This window comes from Sceloporus occidentalis, unplaced genomic scaffold (genome assembly GCF_023333645.1).
Source record: "Sceloporus occidentalis isolate IW3139 unplaced genomic scaffold, rSceOcc1.0.p SCAF_3, whole genome shotgun sequence".
NCBI classification, from domain to species: Eukaryota; Metazoa; Chordata; class Lepidosauria; order Squamata; family Phrynosomatidae; genus Sceloporus; species Sceloporus occidentalis.
This window is the reverse complement of record NW_028316983.1, coordinates 198,923,421-198,945,511: the sequence shown is the minus strand read 5'-3', so window position 1 is coordinate 198,945,511 and position 22,091 is coordinate 198,923,421. Positions and strand designations below refer to the sequence as shown.

The window sequence follows — 22,091 nt, the reverse complement described above, 5'->3', positions numbered from 1 at the left end:
GCTTAAAAAGCTAGAGGCTGTTTATCAAGTGACTCTTCTTGATTTGGATGGCACTAGTGTACTCACTTGACTGAAACAAATAGTGGTTGTGCAGCAGTGTCAGGGCTCTGCTAATTTTCCCTTTCACTCTGGAGAAGGTACTTGAAGAACACTTGATGAATACTCAGACTGAATTTATAAAGTTGAACCTATTATGGCTGAAACTGTTAATGCATGTTAGCTCTTTACACTTTTTTTAAATAAAAAAAGACACGTTTCTATTTTTATACATATTTTTATGTTTCTTAAATAGTTATTATTCATGACTATTCTGTATCTAGCTGAGAATACTTTCTGTCACCTCATGATTAGAAACTATGAATACAATTGGCCCTCTTTATCCACGGATATTTTTATCCATGGATTCAAGCTTCCACATCTTTAAAATATTCCAAAAAAGTATAAATTCCAAATAGCAAACCTTGATTTTCCACTTTATATAAGGGATGCCATTTTGATCTGCCAATATATTGAGAGCTGAATCCCTCTAGAGAAACCAAAAACCAAAAACCAAAAGACCCACTTTTTCTGATGCGTTCATAAAGATTGTCAGTAGTAAATACTCCATCACATTTATAAGTCTTATTCTAGTGCTCACACCATCCCTAAATAATACATTTTTATTATTGCTGGGTTTTTTTGTTCATAATCAGTTTCAGCATATGGCTTGTGAAATCCTGTCTCATATTTTTGTCTTGCCTAGGTTAAACAAGCTAAGTTGCTTCAGTCTTTCATTTCAGTCTGTCATTTCACACTTCCATTATATATAATTTTCCAGTATAAAAACATATGTTTGCTTTGTGCTTTTCTAGTTTCTGTTTGTCTAAATGTCATAATAATGGAACATGATGCATTAACAGCAGACTTGTAAATAGCAAATAGAGTGGGAGGTGTCCGGCATGGTTTACTTTTTTTCTTCTGTTGTTTTACTGCTGTATAAAGTTCTTCTATTAGTTCTCAATATAACTCATTTCCCCCCAATGCATTATCATCAGTTGTGACCTCAGTGTTGCTATATGATGGAAATTAGAAAAGGTCTTATGTTCATCATGGCGATGTTGTCTATTTTATTGAGATTATTCTGAAGTATAACACTTTTCTTCAATGTGTTTGCAGTCCCTCTCATTTTGGTTCTGTTCTATTGCAGGAGAATCACCAGCGTGTTAGCATTTTCTTTGACCTTGCGAAACGGGGCAAGAACACTGCATGGTCCTATTTTCTTCCCATGTTGAATCGACAGGATCTTTTCACTGTACATATGGTATGTTCAGTCAGTCAAAACCAGTAGATTTGAAAGGGAGCTGCAGACGTGTGAAGTAATTTGTGCTCTCAAATTTGAAAATCTTGCTGCCAATACTAGTCATTTCTGGCCTGTAATCATTCATCTGTGTACACATTTTACTGTAATACTTACTGCTGTTTATTAGAACTTGAAGAAGAATGTCTTGTCAAGTCTTCTTCATCTTAGGTTTGAGGATCCTTCTGAACAGTGTAGGATGTGATGTTGGTAACTGTAGGGGATGTAAGAGGAATTCTAGAAATCAGGTCCCAACTACATTTATCTTCATGTCTTTAGTCAAGTGTTAGCTGGTGTCTTATTGTCTTGCCTTTTCTTTTAGGCAGCCAGAATTATTGCCAAACTAGCAGCCTGGGGAAGAGAACTGATGGAAGGCAGTGATTTAAATTATTATTTCAACTGGATTAAAACCCAGCTTAGTTCACAGGTAAATATATAATCATCTAACATTATTGCTTTTCCTATTCTGTATCACTGTTACAACTAGGCTATTTATGTAATATTGCATATGTATAAAGGCTGTGTCTTCCCATATGAGCTTGCCTGGTTTCTGAGATCCTTCAAGAAACATTTTCTGTTGGTCCCGCCACTGTTGCAAGCACATTTGGTGAAAACACAGAAAAAGGCCTTCTCAATGACTGCTCCCAGTCTGTGGAACCTATCCCACCAGAAGTTAGGTTGCATCCCTTCACTCTGTTCTTCTGCAAGGAAATGCTTTTTTAAAAAATTATACAGGCTTTTGGCCATGAACTGGTTGTTGTGAACATGCTTTGTTAGCTGGGGGAGGGGGTAGGTTGTTGCTGTACTCATTTCTCATGTCTTATGTTTTAAACACTTTTAAACTTCTCTAGTCCTGTGCTTTTTTAATAGGACAGCTTAATTATTTCCTTATCATTTTGTACTATTATATTTGATTTTTAGATCTACTGGTATGCTGTTTTAATTTATTATGTAAGCTTCCTTGGATCCTGCTTTGGTAGAAAGAATTTAAGAAAGAAAGAAAGATAGATAGATAATAGTATTTCTTACTGTGAACCTTTAGAATGTAATGTTCTCCTTTTACACTAGAAACTGCGCAGTACTGGCAGTGCTAATGATCCGGGAACTGATGTAAGTATCTACTCATAATTTCATAGCTTTCCTGTTGAAATATTGTTCTAAATCCAGGCTAAGCAAGATCCAGGAAGTCAGCAGAACACATTTATCATGTTTTAAGTCCCATGGATCTTTCAACATAACAACATCACAATGTAGTTTGGTCTGTTCCAGAGCACTGTAACTTCTTGGGATGTGGCTTTTAAAGTTAGTGATATTTAAGTATATTTTCAAATGTGAACAGCAGAGCCTCTATACAGTGGAGCCTTGCCTTATGAGGGGATTCGTTCCGGACCCCCCCCCCCACCCCACATAAGGCAAGTACCGCGTAAACTCGAGCCCCGTTCAAGATAATGGGGCCTGTGTTTGTGGTGGTGTGGTGAGTGCGCGCGCGCCTCAAACATGTGCACCATTCAATCTATTGCAGTGTGGCTTCCGCGTAAAGTGGCATGCCTGCGTATGGAGCGGGTGCGCTGTACATGTCAAATAAAACTGTTTAATGAGCTTGGTCTCTTTCCTTTGGTTATGTCTGTCTGTCTGAAAGCTCTGGTATCACCCAGCTATATTTAACCATTTGTGGCAGTAGATCAATAGATCTAGTGCAAAATGTTCCTTTTAGGATCCTCCGGAGGCTATATGGACTGCAAAATTTATCAGCAAAATTAAAAGAACAAATTAAAAGAACAAATTTGACTGGAGGTCCTTTTCTAGACTCTTTTTTTTTGGGGGGGGGAACTGTTTTTTTAAAAAAAATGTTTTAGTTGGACAAGAGGATCACATGATACATTTAACAGATGAATCACATTTCCTGCAGGATTTTAGGAGAAACATTTCACCCTTCTTTGCCAGAAAAAAATGTAGTCTTGGGAAGTTGTGGAAGGGAGGAGCATCTGACCCCAGGGCTGAACTTTCCCTGCCTTTGATTGGTGGCATTAGTAGTACTAAATGTAAACAGATGCACTAAATAGCATTTCTGTATTAGTTATGCTGGTACTGCAGTTGTGGTATTGTATCTCAAAGACATAGTAGATAAAGAATATGATCTTTAAGGCAAAGAACAGAAGTCATAACAAGATAAGGAATCCATCTATCAGAAAGAGAGAGTGCATGAAATGTTACATGAGCCTAGTTCTTGTTGAGTAGCAGAAGCTTGTTTGGACTAAGAATTAAAATGTGGCATGTGTTATGTGTGGCATGTGTATTGAAATTTGTAGCATAACACTGTTGCTATTGTGGGAATGGAGCAGAAGTTTGAATGCATTCCAGCTGAAAGTATGTCATTTCGAAGAACCAGTCATTGTTTAAAAAGAGGCTTTAATTCTAAGGATCCATTGCTGTGATCCGCCTGTAAAACCTATTTCATTGTCACCTAATTTGCTGTTGACGTATCATCTGTGATTTACATGGAGTCCATGGCTTGTGGACAGCTTTTGGTTTCTGTTAATCAAATAAAATACATTAGTAGGTTTAACTACTTGGATTGAAGAGAAATTTAAACAATTAATGGCAAAAGATTAGATCAACAAGCAGACAGTGGCCTGAGTGATTTCATAGTACACTTGCCCCTCCACATTTTGCTGGAGTTAGGTGCACAGGCTCCCTGTGAATGTGGAAAATAACAAATAATAAAAACACAATGTTTTTACCTGAGAGAACACCCCTCTAGGAATCTCTAGGTCCTCCAGTGCAACTATGTGGTCAACATCTGCCAGACATTGAGCATAGAATTGCACTGGAGGAGCTACAAATGACTAATGGAGTAGATTTTTGTGGGTTTTTTGGGCTATGTGGTCATATTCTAGAAGAGTTTATTCCTGAAGGTTCACCAGCATCTGTGGCTGGCATCTTCAGAGAATGGAGTGTTCTCTTTAGGAATCTCTTAGGTCTTTCAGTGTGACTTTTGGTTACAGTTGACCATAGAGTTGCGCTGGAGGACCTAGATATTCCTAGGCGGGATACAGACGGGCAAAAAGGGGTGTATTCATGACGTCATGAAGGTAGAGCCTTCAGACGGGCCTTACCTGAATGCCGCCATGAACACGCCCCCCGCACGCCCCAAGCGGGAAGAAGCGGCATTAAAAAGGTGCTGCTTTTCTCCGCTTCTTTTCCGTTTGATGCGCAGCTGCGCAGCTCCGTCTGTAAGCTGCTGCACCGGTACGTCAGAATTGCTACGCCGCTAATTTAAGTTGCCCATTTAAAAGCTCCGTGTCTGCTGCGTCGCATAATGAGTCGGGGTCCTGGAACATGCGCAGTTTGCAGTCAGGCTTTAATTGCAGCGTCAGCTGCCATGCAGGTGTGGAAGCTGCAGCACAGCTGCAGCGCATTTTAAGACTCGTAACCCTAACCCTAACGCAACATGTACGCATGCGCTGCTTGGAAAGTTTGGACTTTAAAGTGAGCCCCTACACACATTCCTGTGCCATTTTCACCTAACAATAAAAACCGCTAAAATTGTAAATATTTACATATATACAAGGGAGGTGATGGGGGATGGCAGGGGGACAGCGGTGGCAGCGGCGACAGCTGTGGCTGTGCATTGCAGATTCAGCAGGAGCGCGGGGACCAAAGGAGAGGAGGCATCCATGATGCTGGTGACACTGGCAAAGTGCAAGTGGACAAGGATGCCAACACCAGCTGATCACCAGCTGGCAGGAGACCGCCATTGTTCTTGGGGAGAGCGGGGGAAAAAGTTTTAAAGGGGCTTGGGCACTTTAAATGTGCCCATAGGCTTTCTGCCGCCGCTGCTTAGCGCTGCAGCTGTGCAGCTGCGCATCCGCCAGCCGGCAAAGGAAAAAAAAAAGCCCCGTTTTTGGCCGCCCATGAGGAAGCTGCCTCTCTCTTTGCAGCGTCCTCCGAGGTGGTGGTTTGGAAACTGCAGGTCAGAAACGGCCCCAGGTGAGGCGTCTTCACTGCCCCCCATGTGGAAGCCCCATCTCCTGAGCCACGCCCCCGGGGCGGGCGGTCTGGAGGCTCCGTATTCAGCAGAATACACCTCCAAGACGTCTTCCCCTGCCCGTCTGTATCCCGCCCTAGAGAGAACATATCAATGGCCCTCTTCAGACAGGCCTTTGTGCCACCCCCGTCACATGCTAGTGGTTGGCCGAGGGCGCACCGCCCATATTGGCCTCACCCCAGCACGTGAGGGGGGTGTCAAAATGGCGGCACCCTATATACACGGGCACCGCCATTTTGACGTGACAGACGCTTAGTGTCCGTACCTTCCGGCGTCATTGTGACACCACAGGTGCGCCATTGGTGCACTACAGCGTCACAATCACATCACAAATAGAACCTGCTTTTTGCTGCACGAGAGAGCCGTGAGGTTTATCCGCTGTGTCTCCCTCCGCAGCAAAACAAGGCGTGGTGTGTGCCCCGCCATAAAAATCCCTGAATAATCAAATCCGCAAAGTCAAAGCCACAAATTTGGAGGGACGAGTATATTATTATTTTTGCATACGCTTAATGTCAATGTGGCTTCTACTAACTATTTTATCTTCATGCTTTTATATGTAGCTGTTGGTGATAAACAAGGTCACACACAATCCACGTGCCTGATGTGGGCAATTATAAATATGTTTATTCAGAAGTCTCTTTCAGTTCAGTGGGAGTCGATGAGTAGGCTTCAAATTGCAATTGTCCTAATTTTATTGTGTTCTGCCGTGAAAGGAATGTGGGCTTTGCCATGTGTCTTCGTTTTTGCATTGTCAAAGTAGAGTAGGAACCATTTTGTTGTTGTTGTTGTATGCCTTCAAGTCATTTCTGATTTATCCTAAAATGAATCTATCATGGGGTATTCTTGGCAATATTTGTTCAGAGTGGTTTGACTTTGCCTTCCTTTGAAGCTGAGAGAGTGTGATTTGCCCAAGTCACCGAGTGGATTTACATGGTCCAGCGGGGATTTGAACTTTGATCTCCAGAGTCATAGTCAAGTGTTCAAACCACCCTTTACCCAAGGTTAACTATGGATTGTACCTGTTTATATCAACAGAGGAACATCGTGCATACAAACTTGTGATTCTTATGCTTCTCCCCAGTACAGATCAGGCATAAAGTGATGTTAAAGAGAGATTCCCCCAGAAGGGAGGCTGAAAGTCTCATGCATTTTCTGATAGTATTCTTACCCCTGTATAGTTTGCTGTAAATGTCAAAAAGTAGAAGCTGTGCCATAGTTTCAGGGATAGTTAGCAATCCTCCTCAATCATCTAACACACCTAATAAAACAAATGTGGAGATTGGCTAGTGTGGTTACAACTTGTCAACAGCTTGTCATTGTCAGGATTCACTAATGACTTCATAAATCTGGACATTTCCCAGAGGCATGTGGCATTGCCAGATTCCCACAGGAGTACTGTCAGTCTTGACATTTTGGGTATGCACTATAATATAGCTACAATGAAATGGATGAGCTATGTATACAAACATATCATCCTGTTTATTAAGGATTTTTTTTTTTAAAAAAAAACTATTTTGGTAGACTGAGGATAAAGATTAGAGATTACATCGTGAGACCAAGAGAAAAATTGTAGGTTTCTGTTCATTTGTTTTTAAGTAGTGAATGGGTTGTGCCCATTCTCTCTGTTTTGTTTTTATGGGTGTCACAATTAGACAATTGCTGCCACCCCCCTCCCGTCAAGTTGTTCTGTTCACCTTTCATGGATCAATATCCTGTTGTCCTCATGACAGGAAGGTATGAGAAAGCCCAATTGCAAGTTTAATTTTCTTATTCTGATGCTCCCTTTGTCAACTTCTCCAGAATGCACACTGGGTTATCATGAGCTAAAATGTAGCAAGCAAGTCTTCAGGTCTCAGGTAGTGTCCCTCTGACAAAATTGGCCCATGCAGGGATTTAAAACTAAAAAATACAAGATTTATGTTCAAGGCTTCTCTTTAAATATAATCAATACTAAACTTGAAGTACGTTTGTTGTTGTGGGCCTTCAAGTCATTTCTGACTTATGGGGACTGTAAGGAGATCCTATCATGGGGTTTTCTCAGCAAAATTTGTTTAGAGGGGATTTGCCTTTGTCTTTCTCTGACTCTTGAGATAGTGTGACTTTCCCAAGGTCACTCAGTGGGTTTCCATGACCAAGTAGGGATTTGAACCCTGTTCTCCAGAGTCATAATCCAATGATCATGTTGTTAAGTCAGCCTGACTCATGACAACCCTGTGGATGAGACATCACCAGGATCCTCCAGTTCTCTGCTTAGGTCATGCAAATTCAAGCCGGTGACCTCCCTGATTGAATCTATACATCTGATATGCAATCTTTCACTCTTTCTACTCCTTTCTACCTTCCCTAGCATTATTGTCATTTCTACTGAGTCATGCCTTCTCATGATCTGGCCAAAGTACAACACCCTCAGTTTCATTATCTTGGCTTCCAGGGAGGGTTCAAGCATAATCTGTTCTAGGAGCCATTTGTTTGTCTTTTTGGTTGTCCATGGAATCCTCAGCATTCTTCTCGAGCACTACATCTCAAATGAGTTTATTTTCTTTCTCTTGGCATTCTTCACTGTCCAACTCTCACATCTGTACATGGTGATGGAGAATATATTGGCTTAGATCATTCTAAGTTTGGCGCTCAGTTGTATGTTTTTACACTTTAGGTTCTTGTCTATTTCTTTCATGGCTGTCCTTCCCATTCCTAGTCTTCTTATTTCTTGACTGCAGTCTCCGTTCTGAACGGTGCTTGATTCAAGGTACAGGAAATCTTTATTTCAATTTCCTCATTATCTAGGTTGAATTTGTGTAGATCCTCTGTGGTCATTATGTTGGTTTTCTTTATGTTCAGCAGTAAACCTGCCTTTGCACTTTCTTGCTTGACCTTCCTTAGTAATTGTCCTAAGTCTATGACATTTTCCACTAATACTCTGGTATAATCTACATATTTTAAGACTGTTCATATTCCTACATCCTCTCTTCACTTTTCCTTCTTCTGAGTCCAAACCTGCTCTTCGTATGATACTTTCTGTGTACAAGTTGGACAGGTAGGGTAATAGAATGCACCCTTGCCTGACCCCTTTTCCACTTGGGAACCATTCTGTTCCTCCACATTCTGTTCTAACCATATCTCTTGCCCTAAGTAGAGATTTCTCATCAGGATTAACAAATGTAGTGTCACTTTCATGTCTTCAAGAGCATTCCATAGTTTTTCATACTGTATTTACTCATGTATAAGTCTAGAAATTTAAGTCAAAAAATTGACCCCAAAAAACTGACTTGACTTATCCACGGGTCAATGTAAATACTGTATCTTAACTCTTATTGAAAAGAAGGAAACATCTCCTGATGAAAAGCAAGAGTATAATATGTGAAGCACTGACCCCCCTCTACTCTCTCATCCATCCAGTCTTAAGAGTAAGCACATAGAGTTCATTTTATAAGTTCTTTGACATTGTTTTGCTTTGCTTCATCCTTTAGATCCTTTGCTATATGCCCCTAAGTTTTACCCTCGACTTATCCACGGGTCATAGCAAAGTCCATAATTTTGGCCCCAAAACTTGCCCTTGACTTATACATGATTGACTTATAGTCGAGTATATATGGAAATTTATTCTATACAGTGAAAGGCTGTATAGTGCTATAGTGTATAAAGTACATGCTGATTTTCTTTTGGAATTCCTTAGTATGTTCCATTAGCCATCATATGTTTGCAGTGTGGTCCCTACTGCCTTTTCCTGTTCTGAACTCTGCTTGTACCTCTTGGGCTTCTCTCTCCATATATGATTGGAGTCTGCTACATAATTTTAAACCTAATTTTGCTTGTGTAGGAAATTAATGGTCCTGTCATTGCCACAGTCTTTTGTGTCTGCTTTTTTGTGTATTGAGATGTATATTGATCATTTCCAGTCTGTTGGTCACCATTTTGTTTTCCATATCTGTTGGCAAATTGTAATTAACACTAGAGTTGATTCTGTATTCTGCATTGTAGCAATTCTATTAGAAGATCATCTGTTCTTGGCGATTTATTCTTCCCAATATCTCTTATTTCAGCTTCCACGTCTTTCTAGGATTTGGGGTTCATCTTCATATAGTTCTTCATTCCGTGTGTCATTCATTTTCCCCCCTTCCTTTTTATATAGCTCTCTGTGTGTTCTTTCCATTATCTTTTTGTTTCTTTTTAATTTTGTAGTAGGTTGCTCTTTTGATCATATAGCATCCCTTAGTTTGAACTTCCCATTGAGTTCCTGGATCTTGAGGAAGACATCTCTTGTTCTTCCTTTTTTTGGTTGTTGCCTTCTGTTTCTGTGCATTGGTTATTATAGTAGTTTCCTTTATCCTTGAGCACTACTTGTTGAACCAATGTATTAATGGTTCTGATTTTGTTCCTGTCTCTCTTTTCTTTTGCTTCTCTTCTTTCCTTTACTGTTTGGCACATTTCCTCTGTTATCCATAGGTTCTTTTCTTACTTTTTGGCCATTGTTAATGTCTTTCTGCATACTTCCTTGACCATAATTCTTCTGGTTCCTGGTCAATTATGCTTAATAGTGCACATCTATTTCTTACATTGCTCTTACTTTGTTCTTACAACAAATTCTGTTGGTATATTGTTTAGATCATATTTTGGTATGGTGATTGTTTTTCTTCTTCAACTTTATTCTAATTTTTGATGTAAGTGATCATAAATATAAATAAATATAAATATTTTATAACTATAAATAGCAATAGCCAGTACATTTATATACTGCTTATCAGTGCACTTAAGCATCCCCTAAGCGGTTTACAATGTGTAAGCTCATTTTAGCGACCTATGGAAGGACTGCAAGGCTGAGTTGTCCCTGAGCCCCTGGCTGGTATTAAACTCACAACCTTGTGGCTTGTGAGTGAGTGATAGCAGTACTGGCATTTAATCACTGTGCCACTAGGCTTCTATAACTATGAACTATAAATGATCATACTTAATCACTACCTGTCCACAAGAATTGTTTTTCTACTGTTTATCTTCAGCCCTCTCTTCAGAATATTTTCAGGATTTTGATAGGCTGAACCCAGGAGAGGCTGGACATATATGATTTTAGGATACTGATGTTGAAAACACAATTTTGTAGTTAATCTGTTGTAAACTGTCTTGGAAGTCATAGTGGTGTGAGAGGTAACAGGTAAATACTTTTAATTTTGATTATGCCCCTTTCCCAGCAATGCAAATCAGAAATACTGTTCATCCACATCCTGCTGTGTATTAATAAGTTGAAATGCTCTAGTTCAGTTCTCAAATTGGTGTTTTAATAATTAATAATAATTTGTTTTATTTATATACCGCTATTCCAAAGATCATAGCGGTGAACAGCAAGTAAGCTAATTAGCAAGTTTTCATGGAAGTACAAACATTGATACTGTAGGTTTCTGGCTTTTTGTATTCTTTTCCGTGTTAGATTTCATGGGTGCCTTTCGACAGTTTAGGGACGTCTTTGAAAGCAGTATATAAATATTAAACAGTGCAATCCTGTAATTACCCTGAAGCTGACATATTTTTGTTTGTTTATAAGAATATACACATGCTGCAGGCATAGAAAAGCTCACTGGTTGCAATCATAGGCAAATAATCACAAACAAAAAGTATTTGAAAAGTCTCCTAGACAAATCATCATTACAAATAAATAGGCTCTGTGGCTCTTTAAATGCAAGTCAACTTGCTTTTTATTGATGTTTCATTTCTCCTATTAATGTTTCCATTAGGGCAGGATATGCTTGGAAATGTTGTTCCAGGATAAGTTTTGAAAAGTTTGGCCTTGACTTGTACACTGACTATCTGGGGTATTTTTTCATAAAGTGTCTAATAGACATACCTGAGGAAGGAGGAGACAACTGTAGAGAACAGAGAGAATATTGTTAATCACATCCTTAAAGAAAGAGTTGAGTTTTTTTCTGCTGTTGTATGCTAGGAGCCATAGCCTTCTCATGCTGAAGTATTAACGAGTTAGCTAACTGATGCTTAATTTCATCATTTGCTGAATAAGAATCTAAGGGCCTTAACTATACTGTGTTCCTACCAGCATTCTTTTTGCATTGAAAGCTGGATAGAGAATGGAGAAGCTGCAGGTACTGATAATTTTTATTGAAGTGAAGAATGTGTAGAATATGGAAACTTCCTAATTGTTCTTACCTGTTCAGGTTCAACACTTTGGCCAGAGAAGAATTTTTGTATTGTTATGAGTGTCATACTTTTCTTTCATGTAGAGTTCACAATATGTCCAGTGTGTCGCAGGATGCTTGCAGTTGATGCTCAGAGTAAATGAATACCGTTTTGCATGGGTAGAATCAGATGGAGTAAACTGGTGAGTTTTTGTGGAGAGAAGAAGGTAAACTTTTAATATATGCATGATATTAGCTTGGTATATAATTATTAGTGATTATATAGCATGCTATATTTTGATGAACCTATTCTTGTTGATATTTCAAAGTCTTTACATATCAGACCTAAAACAGAGTCATACTCATTCCCAAGATAACTCTGCATACAGTAACTCACAGAGGAGATTAGAACTCTCACCATCCTACCCAAACAATTCCCTATACCCATGATAGAAAGTAAGAACTACTTGGCTGCAAAGTATATGCAGCATAGGTGGGTAAAGTGTGCCCTCCAAGCACCTCCACTTATTCCAAACATTTGGGGGTTAAAAAAAGCCATTTAAAAGGTATCCTGTAGAGCGTAGAGAGGGTTTTCCATGTTGTTTTTTCTTCCTGACATTTTCTAGGCTGAAGGGAGGTAAGAAAATCAGAACAGAACAAATTCCTGTTGCTTCATTTGGAACTAAAGTATTTTTGGGAGGATGAGGGGACATGGTGATATTGCTCATCTACCCTGTAGGGGGCATGAGAGGCATTTTAAAGTCTAATGGCTGACATCTTGTTTAGTGACTTTGATGGTGTATGAACAACTAACCATTATCAGTCTTTTTTGGGTAAGATGAGGTTGGAATTCTCTACTGATATCATGCAATGACCAAAATCTCCTTAGGACTCACCTTTTATCTGCTTTAGTCCCCACTCCATGGCCATTGTGTGGTTAGTGAAAAGCAAGGGGTGTTATTGGAGAAGTGTCCCTTATAGCCAGATTCAGAATGCTGACAAGACCTCTGGAGAGGCTGCAACAGCTAAAAGGTGAGTCATAGAACCATCTAATTAAAATAAATAATAATTGTATCCTGCTCTGAGAGCCTTTGTGGCTGAAGAGCGGGGTATAAATACAATAAAATAAATAATAAAAATCATAATAAGAGAGACACAACTTGATTCTGTCTGAAGAATTTTTATAGTTCTGATTATTCTTTCTAGTGTCAGACTGAGGTAGAAACCTGGGAATCATTTAGTTCTGTTTCTTTAGACTATGGTCCAAAACATACTGCAGAAATAATCCAGTTTGAGACTGCTTTAGCTGTCCTGGAATGTTCTAGAGAATCCTGGGAATTGTAGTTTATTGTGGCACCACAGCTCTCTGACAGAGAAGGCTAAATGTTTCACAAAACTACAGCTACAGTTCCCAGAATTCCCGAACACTGAGACAGGACAGTTAAAGTGGTCTCAAACTGGATTATTTCTGCAATATGTCTTGGACCAAAGTGCTAAGATCAGTTAAGCATTCAACCATACTATGCATGTACCATCGCAAAATTATTGCACCTAATTGGCTGTCATTCTTTCTGAAAACTTTCTAAGAGTTCCCAATAGAATACTGAATTGTAGTTGTTTTGGCTTTGTTTATTTCCTGTCTACCTGCCAGTACATAAAATATGAAAGCCCTTTCTTTTACAAATGGAACATGTCTGATGTGAACACATTCTGAGTAAATTGATACTTGGAACTGAAGTGCTTCCAAATGGCTATCCAAAATTATAGTCACTTTGTGCATCATTTTAGTCTTTCTTAAGATTTTTTTTCTTGGTTTTAGTAGCAGGTGATTTCAAAAGATTGCAGACACTTAGGATCACAAATTGAGGGTGTTCAGCTTCTCTTTAATTGTATATTTCATGTGCTTTTCTTCCCCTCCAGCATTATGGGAGTTCTGAGTAACAAATGTGGATTCCAGCTTCAGTATCAGATGATTTTCTCTATCTGGCTGTTGGCATTCAGTCCTCAGATGTGTGAACACTTGCGGCGTTATAACATTGTTCCGGTCCTCTCTGACATCCTTCAGGAATCTGTAAAAGAGAAAGTAACTAGGATAATTCTCGCAGCTTTTCGGGTAAGTGACATACATAGTCTGGAACAAAGGACAGTGTTACCATAAATCTAGAGGCAAAATGTGATGCAGACTCTATGGCATAGTTTGGCTTTGCATAGCTGTTTACTTTGGAGCAGTGTGTGAGCTTCATCAGCACTTTGGGAGATGGGATGTAGGAAGAAGCAGTTTTGATGTGAGGCAGAATGCAACTGCAACATTAATATTAAAAACCACAGGGAAGGCAAGGGAAGAGTGCCCTGAATTGAGACTTACATTTCAGAGGTACATTGTATGAGTTGAATGGCTGTTGCTGGCTTTTTAACTCTCAGAAAGTGATTATCAGGCCACTTCTAATCAGGATAGTTATATGGTTAAAGAAATTCAAATTGGATAACACTGATTGAAAAAAAGAGAGGATTGGCAATATTCTATGAAAGCTTATTGGTGGAGAATATCCGGCCAAGGGAAGGTTTTAGAGTGTTGAGCCCACAAGCGTGTATAAGTCATGGTGTTGACTGGAATTCAAGCTGTGGAGACATGAGGAGGACTCTGAGCAGCAGAAGAGTCCAGGAAGAATGGGAATGAAGGTGGTTTCAAGCAGTGAGAACTTTCTCAGCCTTCTCCAGCAATATCAATGGTGGGACTAGAACTGAAATCATGGGAGAAGAGAAGGTTTAGAAGAATCTACAACAAAGAGATGGCAAGGAAGACTCCACTTTCAGTAGTCTTCAAGATAGCCGAGAACTTGACAATGAGAGTAGACTATCTGTTTTGCTCCACACCAAGACACACCTACCCAACCTGTCATTACATGCATTGTGGTAGAGAGTGTGCCAGTAGTGAGGAAAAGGCTAGTTTATAAAAGTGATCTGTGACACTTTAATAATAGTGACAGGTCTGTTTAGTGTGGCCCAATTAGAAGCCCAATTTAACTCTCCACTTCCTGCTGTAGTCTTGGTTTAAAGTCTTCCAATTCCATTTCACAGTCCCAATCTGGGTGGAGTTGCTCTACTCTCTCTGCTAGTTAAAGAAAAAACAGCAACACAGTCTCAGGTCTCATGATAAATATCATACTTAGTTTGATTCTAGTCATGCTGGACTCCAATTTGGGAAGACCCAATTTTTTTACTTTAATATTGCCAGTCAGAATGTTGTCAAACAGCAGTGTGAACATAGTTCTTGGTGCTTGAAACAGTAGTTGGCTTGTGCTAAAGGTAATATATGAGAGGAGGTTTCACCCAATTAAACCCTACCATCCTGCCTACTCCTTCCTCTGTTCATGTAGCTTTTGTGGGCATGAAAGGAACTGGACCAGGGAGCCATCTCAGTGCTGTGCAGCTCTTGTAACTTAATTTTATAAGGCTAATTGCTACCATTCTTAAGGCACCTTAATTTTATAAGGTTAATTGCTACCATTCTTACTCATAGCTTAACTAAACTTTATAGATTTAAGCTAAATATAATTCTTTTTTGGCAGTATAGTTCCCTAACACCCATATGCTTCTAGCAGCTTGTTAGATTATTTTCAGAAGAGTATGTGACATTAGGATGATAGCTCAGCATTCCTTAGCAAACTGTGCTATTTTCTTGATACAGAATGGTAAAGAATTCTGATAAGAGTTGATGGGACATGGCAGTGTAGTTATGTTAATGGATATTAAATATATGTATTAAGAGGGGTAGTACAAATAGGATGCAAACTTTTTTTTTAATGATAGTGGTTTCCTTTGTTAATTCTTTACTTTCCAGAATTTTCTAGAGAAGTCTACTGAAAGGGAAACCCGCCAGGAGTATGCCCTTGCCATGATCCAATGCAAAGTTCTAAAGCAGCTGGAGAATTTGGAACAACAAAAATATGATGATGAAGACATAAGTGAAGACATAAAGTTTCTGTTGGATAAACTTGGAGAGAGTGTCCAGGACCTCAGGTGAATTTTATATTTTGATTTTTTCCAATAAATAAATAAAAAATCAAAGCAGTGTTTGGAGTATGTAAAGGGTATGCCAACCACTTGTTACAGTTGGCCCTCCGTATCAGCAAAGGGTTCAGCTCCAGACCCCCTGCCCCGTTGATACCAAATAACACAGGACCTCAAGTCCCATTAATGTCAATTGATGTGATGTGCATCTGGCTGTCTTGGCATGGCTGTATGAACATGTTACAATTGATACTAATGGGGCAGAGCCATCCGTGGATGTTCTAGTCCTTGGATGACTAGCCCGCTGATATGGAGGGCCAGATGTATTGGGACGATAACTTAGCTGACGATCATACTCCTATATGCTGCAATTTTTGAACCCTTTGAAAGAAATAACAGTGCAAGTCTCTAGGATCAAAAGGGCTATTTAATAACACATCACATGACTATACAGTTCCTGCCTCTGGGAGTCCCCCCTCATAATCCAAGAAATCATGAGGAATACACAGTAGTAGCTGTCACTTGTCATCACAAGTAGACTTCTTAAACCTCTATATCAGGAGCTACTGTGTAGTTCACAGTAATGTTTTTGTTCACAAAAAGCAGTGCACCAGTGTTGTAAAAGCTGGAGTTAGAAGACATTTGAAAATACCTAAAGCTGAGCTTCTGAATTTGGACATGCACCTAACTGTTGTAGTTGCAGGATGTTATATAGAGTTACAAGATTCCAGTATTTAAAAAACACCAATTTTCTAAAGCAAACTACAAGGCCTTGGAGGGGAGGACTTTTCCTAGGGCCTCAGCACATGCTAGCCAGAATAGTAAAGTTTACTCCCTTATAACAATCTCTCAAATGAAGGTGCTAAACTAAATCTGACTCTGTTGGATAATGGTTCCACTTTTTAAAAATTACAAGCTGTCAACAGTGGACAAAAGACTGTCTGTTTTTTTACCATCTTCTTCCCTCTCAATGATATGAGTATTTTACAATAAGCTGTTGTCCAGCTTATTAAAGGAATGTAACTAATGACTATCATGCTGGTGGAAGAGGAAAAGGTGGTAAATCTACAGACTTCCAGATGCTGATAAATATTACATTTATCTTTTGCCATTTGCAGGCCAGGAGAGGATGGTAAGAGTTGGAGTCCAATAGCATGTGGAGGGCTATATGCAGCCCAGCCTTTAGTAAGATGTTTCTTTTCTGTATTGGGTAGGATGAATACACTTATGTAGTAACACATATATTTAGTGTTTGAATCTGAGATTCTGGGATTGGATAGAATTTGTGTCCTGACATTCACTAGGGTACGATTGGCCAGGAATATAAAATATCCAGAATAAGTCTGTTGACTTAGTGGAAATTTGGACAGGGGATTGAACTAGGTAAAATGCTTTTAATATCTATGGGGCTGACACTGGGGTATGTATTACAGATGCCTATCTGTAATACATATTCCAATGTCAGTCCTATAGACTGGAGTTATTGATTCCCTAAAATGAAGATTTGCCGTTTTAAAACTGGAGGCAAATGGTGCCAGCCTGGCCAGAACTTAGATGAACCTCATGCAACTAAATAGGCTGTTAGTAAACTTTGGATGTAAATATTTTAATAAATGCTTATAGTTATGGTTGTAAGTGGCACTTACAATTTTTACAGTAACCTTTACAAAGCTGCTTAAATGCAGCAGAAGCTTTAAATGGAATCTTTCCCTTACTTTAAATGTACAAAACTAAATATCACCTTGCTGTTTGCATTTGTCATACCATATATTGTTCTTGAGCTCAGGATATGTTTTTCAGTCTCATCCTCTGTTTATTCTGCAGTTCATTTGATGAGTATAGTTCTGAGCTTAAATCTGGAAGACTAGAATGGAGTCCTGTTCACAAATCTGAGAAATTCTGGCGAGAAAATGCTGTAAGATTAAATGAAAAAAACTATGAACTATTGAAGTAAGTTGTTCTGATTTCCTTACTCACTCAAACGTTGTATTGCTTACAATGAGCAAAGTATGGTTTAGAATATATACAAGGTGAAGGGACAGTATTTTCATTTTTAAAAAAATGCTTTATTTGAAAAGATGGTCTAGGATCTAAAGAAAAATGCTCAAGCTTGTAGAAATATTTAGGTGTGCCTGTTGCCATATTTGATGTCTTCCATTGAACAATATATTTCTGTGCTGTATCATTGATTACTTTGAAACTCAGATCATTTTTAGAATAAGCCTCCCAAATGCTGGACTATAATTTCCATGATTTCTGGCCGCTGGGTATCCTATCTGGACTGGTGGGAATTGAAGTCCAACATCATCTGAAGGTATGTTGGACTTCAATCCATCAAATCAAGGTTTTCAAAACAGCAATAAGGGACAGTTGAAATTCATCACGTGGAGGGTTTGACAGTCAAGAAGTAGCTATTAGCAAGTTTGCATTCCATCTAAATACCAAAAAATTATTTGTCTGTAAAATTAACATATTATCCATATTTATAAATTACATGATGCACACCTTTCTGTCTTTATGAAGCCTCCCCCCAAATTACAGAAATGTTTTTCCTCTCTTTCAGTCTATATGAAAGTAAAAGCTTTGCAATCCTCAAATAGGGAGCACTTGTAATAATAATAATAATAATAATAATAATAATAATAATAATAATAAGGGGCACTTGTTACCTCCATAAGAGGCACCTAGCATCCCTGTCTGTAGGGAGGAAGGTTGCCTAGCATGCCTGGAGCTGAAATCGCAGAAGACAGGTCTTCACTTTTGATATGTGTGAGCGAAGCTGTGATGAAATTATCACACAGAAATTTTAATCCAGTAGCAGAATATACCTGTAACATCTCAGCGGGGCATAAATACCCGTTCAGTGAAGAGTTATTATTTGCCTATTCAGAGCTGTGTCTTATTAATTCAGAATCAGATATTGAATGAATTTGATCCATGATATATTAATTTTTATTTTAGTGTTTACAGTGTATCCAGAACTGACTGTAAATAAGCTGTACAAATGAAAGTGCTTAGGTGACTGTGAAGCAAATAGCCTTGTTGGTTTGACTTTATTCATATTAGAAGTAACCTAATCAAGAGTATCATGTGTTAAAATGAAACACAAATAATGAAAATATATATGTGAAATGCAGTAGTTTCCCCTTCCCCACTCCTCCCCTCTAGGGCATATTTTTTTAATTGTGCACAGTGTTAACATTTAGTAGGTAATGTATTAAGAATTTATTGTTGACACATTTGCGAAGTATGAGCCGGACATGAGTTAGCAATAAAAGACTTAATACATATCTACATATAAGCGGACCTTATTGAATTATTATTTGCCTCAGGTAAATATGTGTAAGATTGCATCCTTTTATCTCTCAAAATTTCATTATATTGGATTATACTAAGTGGATCTAAAAAAGTTGTACATTTCCACACATTGTAACATTGTAGAAATGACTTGTACTGTAGTGACTAACCAGTTAATTCCAGTTTTGAAAAAAAGGTCCTCCTAGTCTTAAAACAACTAAGGGACCAGCAAGGGGAGACATAGTGAAGTGGCCTCTCATACCGTAAAGTTCATGGGGGAAATTCTTCAGTAGAAAGAAAAAATGGAGTAGCCTGAGGGGGTATGGCCTCTCAGGTCTGATAGAGGGCTTCTGTGACCCTTCCCCAGACCTCTGAAAGTTGCTCACTTTGATCTAATGGATCAAGCTCTGCTTTGGATTTGTTGTGACACACATTTGTTGTGACCAGTGCCAGTTTGTGATCCATTGGCTGCTGCTCAATGGCAGGTTTTCAGGAAAGAATGAAACATAATGGGCATAACTTGAGGCTGATTCTTGGCACATTGAGTAAAAAAAACCTTCTGTCTGCCACTGCTGAACAAAATATAAGTTTTTAACTTTTTATTTACAATCCTTTTACAGAATTTTGACAAAACTTCTGGAGGTATCAGATGACCCACAGGTGTTGGCTGTAGCAGCTCATGATGTGGGAGAATATGTCCGACACTATCCTCGAGGGAAACGGTATGGAAGCATCTGCACCTTGACTTGGCCTCAGGTTTGAATGCCAGGGCCATTGCTTATGTTATGTGACTGAGATAAGTATGGACTAGCTGAAGGCCCAGAGGTATCGTCTACAGTTACTGTCCAACATACCATATGCTTCTAAACTAGAAGGTCTTAAATGGTATATTAAGAAGTTAACTAAGGATTCAGGTGTATGTCATCAGCAATCCTACTGTTCTGTTGGATTTTTTAAAATGCTGATCTTTAAAAGAATTTAAAATGTTATCTTCATGCAGGAACACAAAACATAGGTCCTGTGCAGAATATTTAGTCAAAGGAGGCAGTATGGCAACTTTTGTTTGCTGCTGTTGAGTCCTTATTGTTGTGCTTTTTAAAAAAATGCCCATGACATACACTGTTCTTTAAATCTTTAAAACATTGCTATTCTAGATCTTCCTTCTAGGCACAACAGTAATACCATGCTGGTTGTGTCATTCTGTATCACCTGTCTTTTCACAGACTGAGCAGTATCACCATTTTTAGACTCTTAAAATATGCTAGTTTCTTATGATTTCTGAAAGAACATATTTTCCCACATGAGCCTGCTCATGTTTTAAGATAATTTGGAAGGACCAGGTGAAAAACCCAGGAGGTTTCTTACCTGGTCCTACCACCCTCAGGAATGTTGGATGAATATGTGAGAGAGGGTCTTGTTGTTGGCTCCCTCTGGGCTATGGCGTTTCCTCCTGCCTGTGGACAAAGACCTTTCTGTTCAGCTGGGTTCTTATGCACTGACAGGCTCCTGAGGATGGGTCTTTTAACTATACGCGCTGTACATTTTTTTACCGATGCGCTTTATACATTTCTTGTAACTTTGTTGTGTTTTAACACGATGGATCCTGTATAGTGTAAAGAGATGCAGAAATGCTAGTGGGAAGTTAAAGTGGTAAACTTCTTCCTTGTGCTTTCAACAGTTATTTGCATTCCCCTTAGAGGGGAGTGCCTTACAGTATCTTCAGAAGAATGAAGGAGGATGGGAAGATAAAATGAGTAGGAGAAGAGGGATTTGGTAAATTGGATGATGTAAGGAGAAGGTTTTTGAGAAGAAGAGGAGAAGATCAAAAGAAGAAATAAAAGGGTCATGATAAGTGTGATTAAGATGACAGAAGAAGAAAAACAAGAGAAGATACAACTACATTTTAAACACTAAAGATTAAAATAGACAGAGACTCAGCCAGTTCACACATGACTTGTTTGATTATAGGATATATGTAAACAAACAGTAAATGTAAGAATGGATGTTTTTATGTTTTTTTAATTAATAAAATTCGTACATTTTTTTTTTAAAAAAGCACACACCCATGCCACAACTTCTCTTCTACAGTAATTCTTTTCTCCTTCTCTCTTTTAGCGTAATTGAACAGCTTGGTGGAAAACAGCTTGTCATGAACCACATGCATCATGAAGATCAGCAGGTTCGCTATAATGCCTTACTTGCTGTGCAGAAGCTGATGGTTCACAACTGGTACGTGGTGGCTAACTTATACTTAAATGTTGACAGGATGACTTCTTATTGTGGTTTACAAAGTACATGTCATTAATGCTTACATGTCTCTTAGCTATGTGGAAGAAAAGGAGCGTTAACGGTTGTAGAGAATTGGCCCTCTGCCACCAGGCAAATGATTTTTGGAGTCCTTGTTAGGATCATGGCAAAGTGTTAACAGCTGTCCAGTGTAGCTATGAGGGGATAAATGCATCACGCTTGTGCACTTTGACTTTGTTTCTTTGGTTCTGCGCAATGTAACTCTTGGGACTCTATCTCCATTGGCTTTGGCCTGTGGTCATGCTCTAGTGATCATCTGTGAACTTACACAACCCATCCACCTTCCCTCTCTTACTATGCGCAGCTTTCTTGGTTTTGAGCTGCTCTGATGGACTTGGAATTAAGTTTACTGTGAATTTTCTTTCACATATGTAGTAAGTTTGAATTATCCCTCACATATGTGTGGGATAATTAAACCAGTAAAACAGTCTCAAGTCACATTCTGGCCATTTAGTTTTGGTGTTGTTGCTTCAATTCTTTTGTTGCGTTGATGTGATATGTACCATAGACATGACCCTGACATGGCATCCATCTACATCTTTGTTACCCCATAGATCTGACATGAGTGGCTGCTTTTAAAATTACAATTTTTACTTGTGTACAAGTCCACCTCATGTATAGGTTGCGGGAAGGTTTCAGGGTAAAAATCATGGATTTTGATATGACCCATGGATAAGTCAAGGTTAAAATTTAGGGGGCTGTAACAAAGGATGGAAAGGGGAAACACCACTTCTGTCCCTCCTTCTCTGGACCACTCCTGGCCACTTTATACCACTTTCCAGGTGCTGGAGAAGCGATTTGAAAATAGGATTGGGGAGGAAAGGAAGTGGAGTTAAATGGGGTGTTTCTTTGATGAGAAGAGGAGGCTTTAAAATCGGATTGGGAAGGGAAAGAAGTGGACTTAAAAGGGGTGTTTCTTTGATGGGAAGAGAAGGCTTTAAAATCGGATTGGGAAGGGAAAGAAGTGGACTTA

The 22,091-nt window shown here is 39.0% G+C and overlaps 1 protein-coding gene across 1 annotated transcript in view; it reads left to right on the top strand.

Annotated features, from left to right (window-relative positions):
* ATP6V1H (ATPase H+ transporting V1 subunit H) overlaps positions 1–22,091 on the top strand; it is a 43,012-nt gene that overhangs the window by 10,559 nt on the left and 10,362 nt on the right. The window contains exons 5-13 of the mRNA XM_089517305.1: positions 1,187–1,300; positions 1,659–1,763; positions 2,405–2,446; positions 11,609–11,706; positions 13,424–13,616; positions 15,345–15,523; positions 17,339–17,464; positions 19,432–19,533; positions 20,927–21,040. Coding sequence (XP_089373431.1) covers positions 1,187–1,300; positions 1,659–1,763; positions 2,405–2,446; positions 11,609–11,706; positions 13,424–13,616; positions 15,345–15,523; positions 17,339–17,464; positions 19,432–19,533; positions 20,927–21,040 — 1,073 coding nt within the window. The remainder of the gene's footprint in view (positions 1–1,186; positions 1,301–1,658; positions 1,764–2,404; positions 2,447–11,608; positions 11,707–13,423; positions 13,617–15,344; positions 15,524–17,338; positions 17,465–19,431; positions 19,534–20,926; positions 21,041–22,091) is intronic.